The sequence below is a fragment of the Sycon ciliatum genome, chromosome 13 (genome assembly GCF_964019385.1).
Source record: "Sycon ciliatum chromosome 13, ocSycCili1.1, whole genome shotgun sequence".
Lineage (NCBI taxonomy): Eukaryota > Metazoa > Porifera > Calcarea > Leucosolenida > Sycettidae > Sycon > Sycon ciliatum.
In genome coordinates this window covers 18,047,058-18,065,695 of record NC_088655.1, presented here as the reverse complement: position 1 = coordinate 18,065,695, position 18,638 = coordinate 18,047,058, and the positions used below count along the sequence as shown (strand labels likewise).

Genomic DNA, 18,638 nt, shown 5'->3' with positions numbered 1-18,638 from the left:
CCGCCTCGGCGATGTGAACATGTACCGTACGTTCGGTCCATGGAACATACACGTATATGGTTATGACGTCCTTCGCCACCGGTAGAGGTGGAGAGAATCACTCCCTGTCCCAGTGTGCACCACCAACACGTCAATCGAGTACAGTGGACCTCACTTAGCATGTACTCTGACAAGATATACTCTAGCTTAGTACGGACATTGTCCGGAGCACCGGGTGAATTGATCCATACTGAAGCACGTTAAGATATTATAAAGAATTAGTGAAATTTCACGCATTTTCGGTGTACATGTACTTTTATATTCGGTACTTTCGGTGTATCTGTTCCATACCTAAAATTTCAATACACCGAACAAACACTAACACACACATAATCCAATAGGGAACTGCTTCTCTGTACCTAAATTTTCTGTTCACCTAACCTGGCCTTTACCGTCATACCAAAAATATTGAGCACCTGAAATGTTTGAACTTAGAGTACATTGGCTGCTACGTACATGTGCAGTCAACTTCGCTTATAACGACACTCGGCGGGGCGTCAGAAAAGTGTCCTTATTCGCGAAGTGTCGTTATACCCGAAGTCTCATTATGTGTCACAGTTGGATGGGACTTTGCTCTGGGCATGGAAATTCTGTCGTTATTGGCGAATTGTCGTTATATCCGCAGTCGTCATTAGCCAAGTTGACTGTACACCTTCCTGGCACCCATGTGAGTGCATCTCATCAGAGTTTCACTGTGTTTAATAGACTTACTCTTTATTAGCGTAGTCCGACACAGCCTTCCAACTCACACCCTTCGGCACTGTGATGACGTTCACGGTGGGCAGACGATTGTGCTGCAAAAACAACGGGCAGTGAGTCAGCAAAGACGGCCAGGGAAACACATTAGGAAGTGCGCGCCTACACACACGCACACTCACCTCAGAAATTCTGCTGAACATGTGCCTCCCCCCCCCCCCCCCCCCCCGCACACCTCTCTGCAGAAATGCTTGTATCCAACCTCATGAATATAATAGCACCGGGCGCAATGCGGCCCTAGCACCACACACGCACACACACACACACACACACACACACACACACACACACACACACACACACAAACACACCACTTTGTTCACTTGAAAGCGGCACTACTTTATTCATGAGGTCGGATATCTCTGGTCCAGGACTGTAGCATGTCTGGGGTTTGCACCAGCGTACAAACAAGCCCAGCCAACACAGCAAGGGCGGCGCGAACGGTGCACGTTCTCTCGTTTCTCACCTTGTTGGCGACCGCCATGGACATGTTCATCCGCTCCACTCCGCTCCACAGGCGCTGGGCATTGCTGGCATGCCTCTCCCACATCGTCTCGAGGCCCTAGCAAGGACACAAGACACGTTCACGCGGAAGACAAAAAGAGCGGATCATACACGCTCCTCTACAAGCTCTGCTGCTTTTTGAACTCACACGAAAGTCTCACACGTCACACGGAGCTGCACAGACCAAGGATATTAGCACAACAGTGTACTAACTTAGAGACTTGATTGCTTCACGGACACGAGCACGCACACACCATGCGAACCTCTGTTTCCTACCGCACATTCTGCACATCGCTGGACGCCAATTTCGGGCATATGGACGCAAGCTTAACCCGTTGCGTGCTGAGTACGAGTTAACTCGCACTTTATGCATGACCTGATCCACTACGTACGAAAAAAATTCGCCCGATATATCGCAGTGCATAGACCAGTGTACAAACTTTGGTAACTTCGTCAAACATAAACGTATTGCAACAATCAATACACCGTTGGAAAGGTCTTGACCTCATCTTTCCGCGGATATAAAGTTCTTCGCGATAGGATAAGAATTCATTGAGCGGTGACAAGATGAACACGGAAATCACGCCCAGAGTGAAGGCGAATTTTTTTGTTCATGACTTCTTTTTGTTGAGGAGCGTGCCGGGGGATTTCCCTTTGGCACGGCGCATGTGTGATGGACATCGAATGAAGCGCTTGGATCTCAGCTTTGCAGCGCAGTTTGAATTGTGAACATCGATTGAATTTGGGCAAGATGCCGAACAAGAATGTGAAATTGAGTTGTGCCGTTCCGAGACACGGTGGAGTAGTTTGGAGAGGACGTGGAAGTTGCCCTGATGTGTCTATGGAGCTGAGAGCTGCCAGGATGGATTCGCTTGGTCCTGATCTTTCCAACGAGCTCAGGACGATGAAAATCCATCGAGGTGGAGTGAAATGAGAATAAATTTCGTTCGGAGCTGTGAGTGCATACTCCACCAAGAGAGTGAGTGCGCTGGAAAGCCAGTGGATTGGAGAAAAGGGGCTCAGCATGCAAAGGGTTAAACCCCCCCCTCCCCGTCGGGATACGATCCATCCTAAGTCGGAATATGCCGGGAAGCAAGCCGGAAAAGACCTAGGATATACTGTAATTTCACAAATTTTGGTCTATTTTTTATTTTCGGTACTTTCGGTGTGTCTGTTTCCTACCTGAAATTTCAATACACCGAACAAACACTAACAAATGTAATCCAATAGGAAACTGCTTCTCTGTACCTAGAATTTCTGTTCGCCTAACCTGGCCTTTTGCCCTCATACCGAAAATATCGATGACCGAAAATTTCTGAAATTAGAGTACATCGGTACTGTACTCGTACTGGTGATGACTGGCCTAGATTTACTGGAAAAGCAGAAATTTTCGGTGGTGTCATATTTTCGGCATTCTCCAAAATCGGCAGTTCGGTGGAGGGAAATTTTCGGTAAAACCCGTTTTCCAGGTTAGTGTGTTAGTACTAAATGTATACAGTACCAGTAGTACCGAAATTTTCGGTGCGTTTTATTTTCGGTAAAAATTGTCGGCACCGAAGTTACCGAAAATATAACACCACCGAAAATTTCTGCTTTTACAGTATAATTCAGACATGGAGGATTGTGTTTCATTGTTATTACCTGACGATGGCCAAGTGCCGAAACGTAAAATAACGGAACTGGTTCGGATGTGCGGCGCTAGGGGAATGGGTGTGTCCACCCGAATTCCTTTCACAGATGAAGCTGCATGAAGCCTCAGCCCTTCTTCAAAGGAGGATTGTGTGTTGCGAGATTTCATCACTGAAGTCACTACAGTACTGCGGAGCGCCGAAGAACGAGCAGGCTAGGATTTCACCAAGCACAGCACACCAATGTACGCACGGTGGCGCAACTGTGCATAGACTACAGTAAAACCTGTGACTAATGACCACCCCTTGGGGCTTGGGCCCAGAGAAAGCGGTCTTTAGTGGCAGGTGGTCCTTTGTTAGAGGTTTGCACCGCACAACCATAATGAATGTGAGACCGTCCGTGCCCGGATAAGTGGTCTTTAGTGCCAGGCTGGTCGCTAGTCACGGTGGTCTTTAGTTACAGGTTTTACTGTACATGAAAAATAAGAACGGTCTACAGTGCATTTCAAAACTATAGACGCGTAGGGTTTTTGAAATATTTCAAATTTGGCTGGAACTTTTTGAGAATAGTTTTCGGAATATTGCTCAGGATCGCTCCACAATTACTCTCATATAGTTTCTAAAGGATTGGATAACAGACGCCCAATTTGGAAAAAATTATGCACAAAGTGATCACAGATTTTATGTGGTATAGATGCTGGCATAACGGTTTTTGCCTAGGTACGCGTCTATAGTTTTGAAATGGACTGTAGGCTACAACGTAACAAGGCTGACCTCAGTTCTTCGGCGATCGACAGTACTGTATTTCGACTTCATAAATCAACCATGCTGTCTGTGCAAATCAACCATGCTGTCTGTGCAAATCAACCATGCTGTCTGTGCAAATCAACCATATGACTTTAAGTACCTGCACCTGCAATGCTACAGGACATATTCGGCATGCGTGGCACGTGTATAAAACGGCCGCTCATCCGTCACCATCAGATCACGCGGTACCTGTCACGGCGACCACTCTGATACGGTGACCACCTGCCCCAGAGGACCACCAGAACTAAGACCAAGGGATGTGATTTCCCAGTCAAATGACCCTGGATAAGGAGACCGGCTGTACACGGTGACCAAAATTTAAAGGTCCCTTGAGCGGTCGGGTTTAGACGGGTTTCACTGTATAAGCCAACAACGTCCCACTGCTCTGCGTGCATGAATCAAGCAGCAGGCAAGCAAGGCGGCTGGATCCTGGCCTCGTCTGACGTGCCCGTACACCATAGCAAATGAAATGTCACGGTTAAACATAATACTCACCTCTTCAGCAACGATGGACAGGCCTTCGCGCAGCGCGTAGTACGAGTTGATGGACGCGGTGTGATGATACCTGGACACAAACACGGGGGAAGGGAGGGAATTTCTCAACTCAACTGATGGCTCCCAAGCAGAACAAAAGAGATGGATTTTCTGCAACACTGAGTGAAAACTTGCCGGGGCCTAAAAAGCAGCACAATCGAGGTAATCATCGCACAACACGGCATGGTCCAAAGGCCATCTAGTGTGTGAAAACGAAAAAAGAAAAGACTTTGACTTACAGGGAAACAGCAGTACAGTCAGACATCGCCTATCCGGTCCTCTTTTATCCGGATCCCTCCATCTGGAAAAAATCGTCGGTTACCGATTCACAGCATATGTCATGCATACATACAGTATGTGTGTTCGAGTATCCGGTTCCCTCGCCTATCCGGGTATTTTCATGGAAAACGGATGTGTGTGGAAAAGCGAGGTCTGACTGTATAACATACCTCCTAGAACTGTAAAATCGGTATTTTATAGCCATGAAAGGTACTGTGTACATGTACGTACTTTCTGGATCCGCCGCCTGGAAACGCCCAGTAAGTGCCCAGCTCTCTGAGGTCAAAGTAGAATGAAGCGAGCGGCTTCTTTCTCGCGCAGTATTTCCGCCTGCAAAATTAATAAAGACCACGCATGTGTCCGAGCACGCGCCAAAACGCATACACCCACATGTGTACACACACACACATACACACACATGCACGCACGCACACACACACACACCCACGCACGCATGCAAACACGTGCACACAAGAAAGCAGCCATCAACAATAAGGAGCCAGTGTTGACAATGGCATACAATAGTTCAGCGAACGTCAGTACTTGGATTACAGTCAACTTCGCTGATAACGACTGCGGATATAACGACAATTCGCGAATAACGACAGAATGTTCATGCCCAGAGCAAAAAGTCCCATCCAACTGTAACACATATAATGAGACTTCGGGTATAACGACACTTCGCGAATAAGGACACTTTTCTGATGCCCCGCCGAGTGTCGTTATAAGCGAAGTTGACTGTATGTGCGCTTCAAGTACACTCAATAGACTGCTGTGCTGTAAAAGCAGAAATTTTCCGTGGTGTAATATTTTCGGTATTCTCCAAAATCGGCGGTACGGTGGAGGGAAATTTTCGGTAAACCCGTTTTCCAGATTAGTTTACTAGAACCAGTACAGAAATTTTCGGTGCGTTATATTTTAGGTAAAAACTGTCGGCACTGAAGTTACGGAAAATAAAACACCACTGAAAATTTCTGCTTTTACAGTACGTAGCATTATGAAGTTGAATGACATGGCTTTGCTGCGGGGCACTCTAATCAGTGCAACGCTATGCTGAATGACCAAATCAATGGTCAGCGCCGCCAATCAATATTCACACGTAGGCTAATGGATGAATGCGTGCAGACGCACATACTAGTGCTCGCCCACTTGCTTGTCTGCATGCAGGTGGCAATAAGCAACGAGAACAGATACGTACGCGAGACTCTCTTGGACTTGGACTGGCACGCGCCTCCTCTCAATTCAGTTTCCTTTTGAGCTTCTGACCCCGCCGCAGGAACTCGGTCAATTTCACATGGAGATCCTGGATTGACCAGGGCACTCTGTCACTAGACTAGACTGTGGCCTCGAGAAAATATGAATACTTCGAAGTACAACAACATGCACATTCCACATCCGCGTGCACACACACACACACACACACACACACACACACACACGTCTCACTAACCATGCCCGGGGACTGAACGATACTGGTGCCAAGCCCGACGGACAATTGAGCACTTTCTGCGAACCCGTGTACACGGCGTCCACACCTGCGAGCAGACAGAGAGATACGCACAAGCACGCACACACACACACACACACACATGCACACGCAGACACAGCCACACACAGACGAGCACACACACACACAGACGGGCACACACACAGCCATGGACATAAGGACTCTAGAGAGGCAACCAGTCTCGCATGAAGTCCACGAACAGTATCCCATGGAAACGACAGAGTGGCGGACACTTTCCACTGTTTCTCGGGGTAGTTCCACCACTCAACGGGTGGTAGAAAGTCTGCCACTACTGTACAACAAGCCAACACAGACAGTACAACACTACACGGGGACATATGACATGATTTCGGAATGGATGTGGTCTACACCTCAGCGTGACCAGCTGTGCTGGCAGCTATGAGCCCATCACCTAACGCAATCCGTAAACTAACCCCATCTGTCCGTGAAGAAAGGCACGGCTCCTAGAGATGCCACCGTATCCACCACAAGAAGACAGTTGTACCTGTACAAGGATAGTAATAGCAGCAGTAGCAGCAGCAGCACCACCAGCAGCAGCAGTGGCAGCAGGAGCAGTGGCAGCAGGAGCAACAGCAGCAGCAGCAACAGCAGTGGTAACAGCAGCAGTAGCAGCAGCAACATCACACAATATTGCTCATTTAATCCACTCTTCATGGGCTTTCTGCTTTCTTCCGCTACCTTGCCGTTTTTGTACCCACCGCCTACGGACTCATGTAAACTCAGCCAGCCATTCAGGTCAAAGGCGATGAACACGCATACCAATCCAAAAAACATACTATCGGATCAGCGTTGCCTGCACAGCCAGGACTACTGTAAAAGCAGAAATTTCCGGTGGTGTAATACTTTAGGTTTTTTTCTGCAAAATCAGCGGTTTGGTGGTGGGACATTTTTGGTAACGAGGTTTTCCAGGTAAGTGTACTAGTACTAGTACCGAATGCGTTTTATTTTGGGTGAAATTGTCGGCACCGAAGTTACCGAAAATAAAACACCACCGAAAATTTCTGCTCTTACAGTAATACTTGGTAAGCGGGTGGAGAAAGGCAGCCAGTCAACTGAGTTCCAAACGAGTGATGATGTCATGCATGAGTAACAATAGATAAAGGTAGAGTACAGAACACCATGTCAGAATGGCAGGGGGGGGGGGGGGGGGGGCACTAGCAAACGTATGCCAACACAATCAACCTACCCAACTGATATGATAGTTTTGCAATCAACTCACAAAACCCTTAAAATTACAAGGCCAGATTAGAAAGCACACAGGAACAGAGTAGGATTTCTGAAATCGCCAGAATTCCTTCACACTCCATACACTCGCACGTTCACACAAAGTCAATGCCCCCCCCCCCCCCCCCCCCCCCCAGACATACGCACAAACAAAATTATGCACACGAGGGACACCCACACACACACCATGTACCACAAACACACAAACATACATCTGCAAATAAGCACCCACCTCGTTGTAGAAGGTAGCCATATTCCCATTCAAGAAGCAACCCTGGCTAACCAGCAGGCAAACAGGCATTATACCACGGTACATGAGTGTATCAGGACTGGTAGTGGTGGGTTCAGCAGGGTACATTGGTTGATTCCCATCACATTGTCCTTCTACCAAGTGTTTCCGCCTGGTGCACTTTCGCACACAAACATGCATGTGCATCAAAAGCAATCCTTTCCACTCTGGCAATTATTATTGTTGGCAGAAGTGGGGTTCCAATGCTCGCCCCGGGAGATTCCCTCTGGTAATTAGTTGGCAGTAGTGGGGTTGGAATGCACGCCCTGGAGAGATAGGGAACTCGGCCCCGCTGCCCAAGCACAAATACAGTGTGTTCGCTGCCTGGCCATGCCAGACTCACAGTCGACACAGAGAGCCGACCCAGTACAAATACAGTGTCTTCAGTGTCTGGACATGCCATGTCATGCGGGCCATGCCAGACTCACAGTCGGCAGAGAGAGCCGAGACTCTCGACAGGCTGCAGAGTGCCAGCCGACGACTCTCCCTGCGTGATGAACATCACGCTGGGACGGTGAGCCTTCAGGGCCTGACGAGGGCAGCAATCAGCAGTACCAGCAACAGCAGCAGCAGCAGCAGCAAGACAAACAATCATGCGCGCAAACAAGCACACGCAAGCACCCGAACAGAGAAAAACAAGCTGTAAACCAAAGCTTTGTTACATGCAAATGTGTTACACTCCAAGTGAAGAATAATGTATATCTACCAAAAAGTAGGGTAAATGTGCTTCACACTGAACTGTTTTACTGTACTGGGCAGAATAACAACACCAAAACACCATAACATCACAACACTACAATGCTGCAATACCACACGCTTGCAATCATCTCAAGTCAACAACATACCGTCTCGACCTCGTCCGCACTAAAAACTTCGCCGACGGGCTTGGTAAGTTGCTTCGGAACGCCTCCTGAAAGACGCACACACATGTCCCCAAACACACACACACACACACACACACACACACACCTGTCCTGTCCTGTCCTGTAGAGTCACTGCCGCAAAAGGGTCACGTGATCCCATCACTGGGAAACTTGAGAAGAGAGAGAGAGAGGACACGACGCTCGATGACGCTCCAGGTGCACGGGTAGTCGCATCCGCTTGCCGCATATGCACACGTGCTGGAAGGCTGAGCGCTCCGCTGCTGTTGGTCTATGAGCCACCCTTGAACAGCGATGCCTTCCCCGTCCCCGGACACCGCGAAAGCAGCGACCACACCTGTCACAATGCGCGGCACAACATCCCTCCGCCGGTGCCGACGCTCCGGTAGTTCCAGGTGGCACTGCGGCATCCACCGTTGAGGCACACACATGCCGGACCAAGCCACCGCGGCTTCTCAGCCACCGCCCACACCGCCCGCACTGACTGGCGCCCCGCTGCTCAGACACAGGCCGCGCACGCTCCTCCAGACACTTATGCCGAGCCATGTCTCCTTTCCGTGCAAAATCCCGTCCGCATACCGTACATACCACTCGGGGCGGAGGCTCAGGCACATTGTCAGGCTCTTGGTAGGTGCTGCGCCACTCCGCGCGAGACTCACATGCAACATCATACCATGATGCCTCCACGCCACGGGCACGTAGATCTCGGACAGCACAGTCCTTCCATCTGCGGCGTGGGCCATGTGCTGGGCGACGCTGCAAGAAGGAGCCAAACAGTACCTGTTTTGGGATGCGGTTGTCCGGCATCCGCGCCACATGCCCCAACCACTCCAACCGCCGATGTGCAATTTTGTCTTTAATCGTCTCGGAGTCTCCCCAGCGCACCAGTAGCTCTTCATTGGTGATGTGTTCGTCCCACATCCGGCTTCGAGAGACCCCGAGGATGGATCGGATGCACCTCATGCTGAAGGTTGAGAGCTTCTGTAGGTCATGCTGAAGGGGCGTCCAGCACTCAGAGCCATACAACAGCAGGGACAGAACGCAAGCATTGAATACGCACCGCTTGGTGTGCATCAGCAGATGTGGATTGGAGAATACAGACCTCCGAAGAGCACCGCAGGCCCTGGAGGCTTGGGCAATCCTTGCGGCGATGTCCCGAGACGAACGGCAACCGCTGTCCACTACAGAACCGAGGTATTTGAAATGCGGTACGCATTCCACCTCCGCTTGACCAAGTTGGAGGGGAGCGCGGTCAGTAAGCGTGATGCCGGGGCCAACAACTACAAACTGAGTCTTCGTTGCACTGATGGTCAAGCCGAATCCCGACGCCACCTCGTGAAGACAGCACAATGCTGCCCCCGCTCCAGACCGAGTCGTAGCGAATAAACAAGAGTCGTCAGCAAACTGGGAATCTGTTAGGCAATGGTGTTGGTCGTCACGGCGGGGTTTACGGTATAAATCGCTGCTGTATGCTGAGCGGAGCTCGAAGCCAACCCCGTCAACTCTCTTGACGCGGTGTTGCCACTGGGTCATCACGGCCCACATAAAGATATTAAAAAGGACCGGCGCCATAGAGCACCCCTGGCGAAGACCATTGCCAATGCTGAACGGGTCTGATAATATGTTGTTGAACTGCACCGATGCTGACATGGGGTCGTGGAACGACCGGATGATGTTGACAAGCTTTTCTGGTACTCCCGCACGGCCGAGGACCTGCCACAGACACCCCCTGGGCACTGAATCATAGGCCTTCTTCAGGTCGATAAACACAAAAAATCCCTTGGCCTGATGTTCGATTGACTTTTCCATGAGCTGTCGGACGGTGAAGATCATGTCAGAGCAGCCACGCCCTCGCCGGAACCCGCACTGGGACTCAGGGAGAAATTCCTCTGCGAATACCTGCAGTCTTCTCTGAAGGACACTCGCCAAGACCTTGCCGACCACATCCAGCAACGCAATGCCCCGCCAATTGTCGCACTGCGACAAATCTCCCTTCTTTGGAATGGGGATGAGGGTAGCATCCGCCCACTCCCGCGGAACGCAGCCATCTCGCCACACATCTCCAAACAGCTCCATGAGCTTGTTGTTGAGCTCCTCGCCACCGAACTTTAGCAACTCTGGCTGTATCCTCGATGAACCAGCAGCGGTGCCATTGCGAAGTCGAGAAACACACACACACACACACACACACACACAACCACGAGTAGGCAGGGAGGCAGGCGTACACAAGCACGCAAACAAGAACAAACAGTATGTAACAAAAGCCTGTCACGCCTTTTCGTCAGGTGGAGCATTCGACCATTGGCTATTTCCACTGCAGACCCAAGCACCAAGGAGTTCTTGCTGAAGATGCCAAAACTCCACAACAGACACAGAGATGAAAGTGTACAGACAAGAAGACGAACACACAGACAGACAGACAGACAGAGGGGCGGACAGACAGACCGACATACGCTAACGCACTAGCACACCCACACACAGACACACACACACAAAGGCTCATCCCCTCACCCAATCTAGTCACCAGGTTGCTGGCGCGCTGTCCCCACAAGCCGTTCGTCGCCACCAGCACGACATCCCCGACATCCACCAGGTTACCAAGTGTCACCTCCATCCCGGCATGTCCAGAGCCGTCCACAACGAACGTGATCTCATTCTGAGTCTGGAAAGCGTAGCGCAGACCAGCCTGCAGCAACAACATCCATACCTGCTCATCTCACTATTACATTCCCTCGTCCTGATTTGTTTGACCTTTCTTTCTGGTTAGTGCCAAAGGTGCTGTAGCGGACAGAGAAATCCGTAGGGAAGTCAAGGGGGCCACGGGGTGCTGGCCTTGCAGCCGCGAGCACTGCTGGTCCATTTTTACAATGTGTTTTTGTGAACTACAGTGCATGTACGCGCTAAAAGCAGTAAGGCCCCGGCCGCGGTCATTCCATTGGATTTCAATCTCTACGACAGTATCTATCTGCCTTAGTGCGAATCCCGCTGTGTTTCGTTTCTCGCTACCAGAGCACGCGACTTTGAAGGTACGAGCCAGTTTCAAAACGCTTTGTTGTTCACTACATGTAGAGTGCAGTGTGAGGTCAGTCACCCTGAGCTAAGCTGATGAGACCTGACAAGGTCGCAACGGCTACGCGTTGCTGTACGGAAACCGAGCGCACCTCCATCATACTGTTGGCGGTCTCTGAGCTAGCCGCACACATACTCTTTAACACTCTTCAAACGGTCTCTGGGCTATACCAATAAAAAAAATCGGTTAACTTAATTTTTCAGTGATTGCTGTTGCCCAGAGACCGCTTGCAGAGTGTTGTGTGTGCTTACAATGGATGGGCACAGTGGAGTCTGCGCACGTTGAAAAAGGTCTCTGGGCTACACCAATCAAAGGAAACATACTACACTGTACTGTAAAACATGTCATTTTAGGTGTATTAAAATTTCCGGTGTCGGGAACCTGCCAGGTTTCAGGTGTAATTTAAAATTAGGTGACCAGCATTCCCTGCGCATACAGTGCATACTCTGGTGCCTTTTAGGTGTAATCTAAATGTACAGTCCATTTCAAAACTATAGACGCGTAGGGTTTTGAAATATTTCAAATTTGGCTGGACCTTTTTTGAGAATAGTTTTCGGAATATTGCTCAGGACCGCTCCACAATTACTCTCATATAGTTTCTAAACGATTGGATAACAGACGCCCAATTTGGAAAAAATTATGCACAAAGTGATCACAGATTTTAATGTGGTATAGATGCTGGCATAACGGTTTTTGCCTAGGTACGCGTCTCTAGTTTTGAAATGGACTGTAGGTGCTTGTTTTCTCTGCCGAAATCACCGAAATTAAAGTTACACCGAAAATATCGTATTTTACAGTATTCGTATGTTTAGGCCCGTCAGGCCCAATACATTGGTGTGGTCCACAAACCGTCAAAGAGTGTGATGAAGATGCAGCATGGATATAACGTAAGGCTGCAGTGGAGTCTCGGCATCTTGAGATATACACCAAAACCATGAGCACATTGGATGGCAGTACATATCTGAAGTATGCAGATGCGAGCATGTACACCCCCCCCCCCCGGGACGGACAGTAGCCCAATGTGCCCGAGAGAGTCAATGCTGATTCGATGCAGTGCGCGATGCCGACCTTAATTAATTTGCACCAACTGCTGAGGGTACTGGAGGGATGACAAAAATTTTCTCAATCATATAGTTACAATAATAGAGAGGTTCTGCAAAACGAAAATGTGTACGAATTTTCGCTCTACGTCACGAAGTGAGAAACTTCGCACGAACTTTCGCAACTTTGGACGCGAAACTTGCAGGGAACGCGAAATGAACTTTCGTAGGATGTTTCGTGAGATTGGGTCATGTCGTACGTGCACTTGGCGCGTGCAAACTACGAAAATGTGCAGAACACAAAGTTCGTGCGAAAATTCGTACACATTTTCGCAAGGCCTGTCGCGAGACTTCGTTCGAATTTTCGTTGTGCAGAACCTCTCTAATGACACTGTAGCTTGCCAAAAACTTAAGCAAGCACACGCATACCATCCTCGCATGATTAGTGCCCGTGGGGCACTATTTTTTTCAATATCCATCACAGATGAGACACTATTCAAGAGAGGGCACAAATCAAGAGAGGGCACTATTTTTTTCAATGCTGGTACATTTTACTTCATCCAGCATAAAAACAAAGAAGAGAAAACAGAGCCTACAGTTTGCTGTAAACTATCATGACTCAACATAAACGGCAACATAAACTGCCATTGTGATCTTGAAATCACCAGTGCAATGAGATGGCCAAGTACATTCGCAGAAGAACACCAAACGTGCACATGTAAGGCTTGGCTACAACCGGGGGGGGGGGGGGGGGGGGGGGGGCACTATTCAAGAGAGGGCTTTATTTTCATTGGCTCTTAGAGACCGGCACTATTCAAGAGAGGGCTCTTATCGCGCGCGTACGGTATGGGTACACTCGCGCACGCACATACAGACACAGCAAAAGTCCCCAGCTCCAGACGACCTAAAATCCTGGCAACAAAAATCTTTTCAACGAAAAACGGTCCCAGAAACGTTTCATTGGCATACCGTATTTTCCCAAGTAAAAGGCACACTTCTAAACACACGCAATTCATTCCAAAAAGTCAATGTGGCCTAAGCTAGTCAAATGAATGGTGTGATATACAGGGTGGATGTGGATGTCTATATATATTCCGTGCCAAAAAAACCTGGGCGCGGCTTATTCTCCAGTGCGGCTCATATTCCGGAAAATACGGTAACAAGTGTATTAAATTCCTAGTTGCGGGGAGACCAGTGCCCGATTCCAACCTGCCCAGACAAGGGTGTTTCTACTGTACAGCGTTCTAGTACACCTACCTGCACATCGGACATCACTGTCACGAATTCTCCGTGCAAATGCCCCAGCACGGGGCGAGCGGATGCAGCCAGAACTCTAGGTGGACAGTTAGATGGTCCAGGCCCGAGCAGGGTCTTCTGCGGAATTTCCAGCGGGCGCAGGAGTGCTGGATCCGGCGGACGACAAGAGGAAGACATTTTCGTATTCGTAGTCTTCTTCTGGGCCAAACGTACGTTAGTTATAAAATTCTCAGCGAAAAAAAGGAAATAAAAATTAATAATACCGACAAGCAGAGACAATTGAAGCAATGCTTATCCAACAATCAAGAATCAGCTTGACTGCAACTACACATCAGCTGGCTATGGGCAATTATCACAACACGTTCTTCTTTTTGTTCTTGAGAGCTAGATACAGTAGCTGTTTCAAATACGACTCCCGATCCCTGCAGCTGGTCGCCACGAAAGATAGAAACATTTTTTGACAGGACTCTTTTTGAATCTGGCGGTACCATGCCCATGGCATCAAGAGTACATAACCCCCCAGAGTGTGCAACGGCGATCCAGCTCTGTGTAGGGTCTTGGTCGAGCGGAATCGGATCTTCTGATGTCATGCGTACACTTCACACCCGCGCAAGGCCGGTCTCGAGGCAGGGCACCATTGTTTTTGATCCAAGAGTACCCGCGACTCCCCGGGTTCCCCTCAGATGTGTACGGTATTATGACGCAAAGATCCGATTCCGCTCGACCAAGACCCTATGCAGAGCTGGATCAGGCGTTGCACACTCTGGGGAGTCTGGGGGGTTATGTACTCTTGATGGCATGTATGTGCGTTGATGAATGCAAAGTGTACAGGGAGTCGTCAAATACCGACTCCATGATTTCCAGACGTTCCGCCGCCCAGCAGCAGCCCTTCACAACCCCGAATGCGCACCTGGTAGATCCACCAAGCGCACGATCGATAGTACGTAGAGTCTACGACTCGTACTCGAACCCGAAAGAAATGCTGCAATTTTTGGTTATGTGTATGATGTCGTAGATATCTACGCTCATGTACGTACTTGATCTGTGACCTATTTCATCCGTACCCGTATCGTGACTTTTTTTGGCCAACACGCACTTCTTCTTTGACTTGGTGCTGCAGCAGGTAGAAGGTTACCCGGTAGTTTGCTGCTGGTGTCAACCTTTCGGAATTCGGAAAGATCGGAGCTTTTCTGGATTTTGCGAACCAGGGCAGAGAAGTTTTTCTTGGTTTTTCTGAGTCCGAATCCGAGTCTTTTCAGCGTAGGCGCTATATTTGCACCATGCGGGCTTGAATGATGGCCCTTTTTGAGTTTCGTGGCTATGGCACTCACATATGGGCACGATGTAGCTCCCGCAATGTACCACCGGTGCAAATGAGCGAGCGCTCCCACGTGTTAGCGCTGGTGCGTACGGTACGCATGCACTTGTCTGATGACGTCGAGGAGATACGCGAGCTCGAGCTAGCTCTTGGAAACTCCTGCTGCAATCTTCTTCCTACAACCGTGACAACCGACCCCAAATGCTTGTGTGCGAAGTTTTGCTGCTGGAAGGCCAAAGGTCTGACTCTTTGTTGGAAGGCGCTCATGTGGGCTACCTGTTTGCCAATGCGTGTGCCGTTTTCTTTCGCAGTGTTTCGAGACTAACCTCGTAAGGTTGTAGACTAGAGTTATCTTTTGCCAAGTCCCGAGTCCTGATCCCCTCTTTGTAGCAGAGGCAGTGGTGGATTTTGTTAGTTTCCTTTTCTGCACTGCTTGTCGGAGTACGGGAGCAAAAAGGAACAACAATGGCGAGCAGTGGAGTGTTGAAAGTAAAGATCTGTGAATTGGACGTGTCTGCATCGTCGCCCGCTCTTGGTGTGGTTGTCACGGTCGACGGGCAGTATGTGTCCCAAACTGGCCAGGTTCCGGCCAACAGTGAGGGAAAGTTCATCTTCCAAGAAGAATTCGAGGAAATCATCGACGGCGCCAGTAAGATCGCCTTCCGTGTGATCACGAAATGTGAGAGCTCTCAGTCGGGTGGTGTGGCTGAGGGCAATGCAGAGATCGCCTCGGTCGCGGGAAAGACCACCAAGGTCTCCCTGCAGCCGTCCGGATCGCTGACCATCACGGTGAATCTGGGCCAAATTGAAGGCAGCGTATCGAGAAATTTCAAGGAGCGTGGAGCTGAGCTGGAACGGCGGCGCGGAGCCGTCCGCCGTAAGGTCCACCAGGTCAACGGGCACAAATTCGTGGCTCGGTTTTTCCGCCAGCCCACATACTGCTCGCACTGCCATGAGTTCATCTGGGGTCTTGGAAAGCAGGGTTACCAGTGTGATGTTTGCCTGCAAGCTGTGCACAAGAAGTGCCATGACCAAGTACACACCGTCTGCAAGGAACTCAAGGAGGAGGAGAACGACCCCAGCATGATCAAGGAGCATTCGTTCGTTGCGCACACGTACAAGAGCCCGACGTTCTGCGACCACTGCGGCTCGCTGCTGTACGGCCTGATGAAGCAGGGCGTCAAATGCAAGTTGTGCAAGATCAACATCCACCACCGCTGCATCGAGATCACGCCACAGAACTGCGGCATCAAGCAGGCCGATATCCTGTCCATGCGATCGGACGACGCAGCATCCGTCATGACAGCGGCAACGACAGACTCCGGCGTTGTCGCCTCGCCAACCACCGGCCGCAAGAGCTGCAAATACGGCATCGACGCCTTTAATCTGCTGAAGACTCTGGGCAAGGGCAGTTTCGGCAAGGTGATGCTTGCTGAGATGAAGGGCACCAATGAAGTGTACGCCATCAAGGTGCTGAAAAAGGACGTGGTGATCAACGACGACGACGTCGAGTGCACCATGATCGAGAAACGGGTGCTGGCCATGGCCGGTAACCATCCGTTCTGCACGAAACTGCACAGCTGCTTCCAGAACGCCAGCAGCCTGTTCTTCGTCATGGAGTACATCAACGGTGGCGACCTCATGTTCCACATGCAGCGCTCGCACCGCTTTGACGAGCCGCGCGCCCGCTACTACTCGGCGGAGATCGTGTGCGCGCTGCTGTACCTGCACACGGCGGGCATCATCTACCGCGACCTCAAGCTGGACAACGTCATGCTGAGCTGCGAGGGACACATCAAGATCGCCGACTTTGGCATGTGCAAGGAGAACATCATCGACGGTGCCACCACATCCACGTTCTGCGGCACTCCCGACTACATTGCGCCGGAGATCATTGAGGAGATGGACTACAACGCGTCCGTGGACTGGTGGGCCCTGGGCGTCCTGATGTACGAGATGCTGGCCGGCCAGGCGCCGTTCGAGGGCGACGACGACGACGAGCTCTTCAACAACATCCTGCACGAGCAGGTCCTCTACCCGTCCTGGATCAGCAAGGGGGCCGTGAGCATCCTGCGCGGCTTCCTGACGCGGCCGGTCCACAAGCGTCTCGGCTGCACGCCCGCAGGTGGTGCTGCCATCAAGTCCCATCCGTTCTTCAGCGCCATCAGCTGGGAGCGGCTCGAGAAGGGCGAGATTAAGCCGCCGTTCGTGCCACAGCTCAAGTCCAAGGCCGACACTGGCAACTTCGACACTGATTTCACCAACGAGGCCGCCGCTATCAGCCCCATTGATCAGAGCATCATCGCCTCGATCAACCAGAATGAGTTCAATGGCTTCACCTTCACCAATGCTGATGTCATACTGTCGCAGTAGAGCTGCACTCGTTTATTGAGCCTGCCAGCACTACACACGGTATCCGTGTTTGATTCTGCGGCAGTGCTCTGCGGCCAAGTACTAGTAGTCATTGTGTGAGCCTCACCTTGCCTATCGGTGTGTGTGTGTGCGTATTGGTCTACATGACGGTGGTGTATCTTTGCACCGGTGTGCCGCAGTGAGCTTCAGGTTGCTGAGCAAACATACAGCTGTATCGTAGCAACTTCCTCTCTGTCTGCCTTGCTCTCTGTCGCTGTTTCGTTGTGGTTGTTGTTGTTGTTATTGTTGTTGTTGTTGTTGTTTGTCGGTGTCCTTTTCTCAGCTACTTGTTTTCATACCTCCAATCCTATGCTTGCACAGCTTGTAGATTTGCTGTATTTCTCCTGCCGTTGAGATAATAGAGCCTGGTTTATCGCACTCCATTGCAGGTTGGTTTGTGTATTCTATTTTTTTTAATTCGTTGACCGGTGCTTGCCTGTCAGAACCCTCTGCTGCTTATAGTGGCTGCAGCTCCCCCCCCCCCCCCCCCCCCCCGGTTTGTAGCTCTTTGTAAACGCTGATTTTGAATGCCAGACGTTTGTTCTCCAGCGGCAACTGTCGTCCCGCTCGAGCGTTCCCAGTCTGCCCAGCGGTGATGTTGATCGTATTGCCGCTTCCATGTGCAAGCTACTTTGTCAGCAAAACCTTCTGCTCCACACATCGCTGTGTGCCACATGCGCACACACACTCTCTCTCTCTCTATCTCTCTCTCTCTCTCTCTCTCTCTCTCTCTCTCTCTCTCTCTTCACACTCACACTCATGATAGAAATTTAGTGCCATAACATTATCTCTTTGCTTGATCAATTCCAACTCTCTCCTCCCTCTGTCTATTAAGTATTATACTGCTAATGATGATGTAGCAAGATGACCATTGATTCTGTTAATTTTGTATTTTGAAAGCATTCCATAGATTCTAGAATCACCGACTGAGCATTATTTATTTTGTGAATTCGTCATAGAGTATGTAATTGTAATAATTCAGTATTTTCAAGACTTATCACTTGCACTAGTTCTTGTCCTTTCTATCCGGTATATCCCTGTCAGACGTTACCAGTGTATTTTTTCAACCTGA

The 18,638-nt window shown here is 50.0% G+C and overlaps 2 protein-coding genes across 2 annotated transcripts in view; one reads left to right on the top strand and one right to left on the bottom strand.

The window, feature by feature from the left end:
- The window catches only part of LOC135829953 (alanine--glyoxylate aminotransferase-like), a 16,592-nt gene extending 2,300 nt beyond the window's left edge, over positions 1-14,292 (bottom strand). The window contains exons 1-10 of the mRNA XM_065342346.1: positions 13,837-14,292; positions 10,981-11,155; positions 8,434-8,498; positions 8,017-8,117; positions 6,489-6,559; positions 5,998-6,082; positions 4,779-4,877; positions 4,230-4,299; positions 1,262-1,357; positions 751-833 (exon numbers count right to left, since the gene is read on the bottom strand). Of these exons, the coding sequence (XP_065198418.1) occupies positions 751-833; positions 1,262-1,357; positions 4,230-4,299; positions 4,779-4,877; positions 5,998-6,082; positions 6,489-6,559; positions 8,017-8,117; positions 8,434-8,498; positions 10,981-11,155; positions 13,837-14,013 (1,022 nt within the window). The 5' untranslated portion in view covers positions 14,014-14,292. The remainder of the gene's footprint in view (positions 1-750; positions 834-1,261; positions 1,358-4,229; positions 4,300-4,778; positions 4,878-5,997; positions 6,083-6,488; positions 6,560-8,016; positions 8,118-8,433; positions 8,499-10,980; positions 11,156-13,836) is intronic.
- A 1,035-nt stretch (positions 14,293-15,327) lies between these two features.
- Positions 15,328-18,638, top strand: LOC135829429 (protein kinase C-like 1B). The gene has a single exon (XM_065341840.1). The coding sequence runs from the start codon at positions 15,620-15,622 to the stop codon at positions 17,525-17,527; it is 1,908 nt and encodes a 635-aa protein (XP_065197912.1). The 5' UTR covers positions 15,328-15,619; the 3' UTR covers positions 17,528-18,638.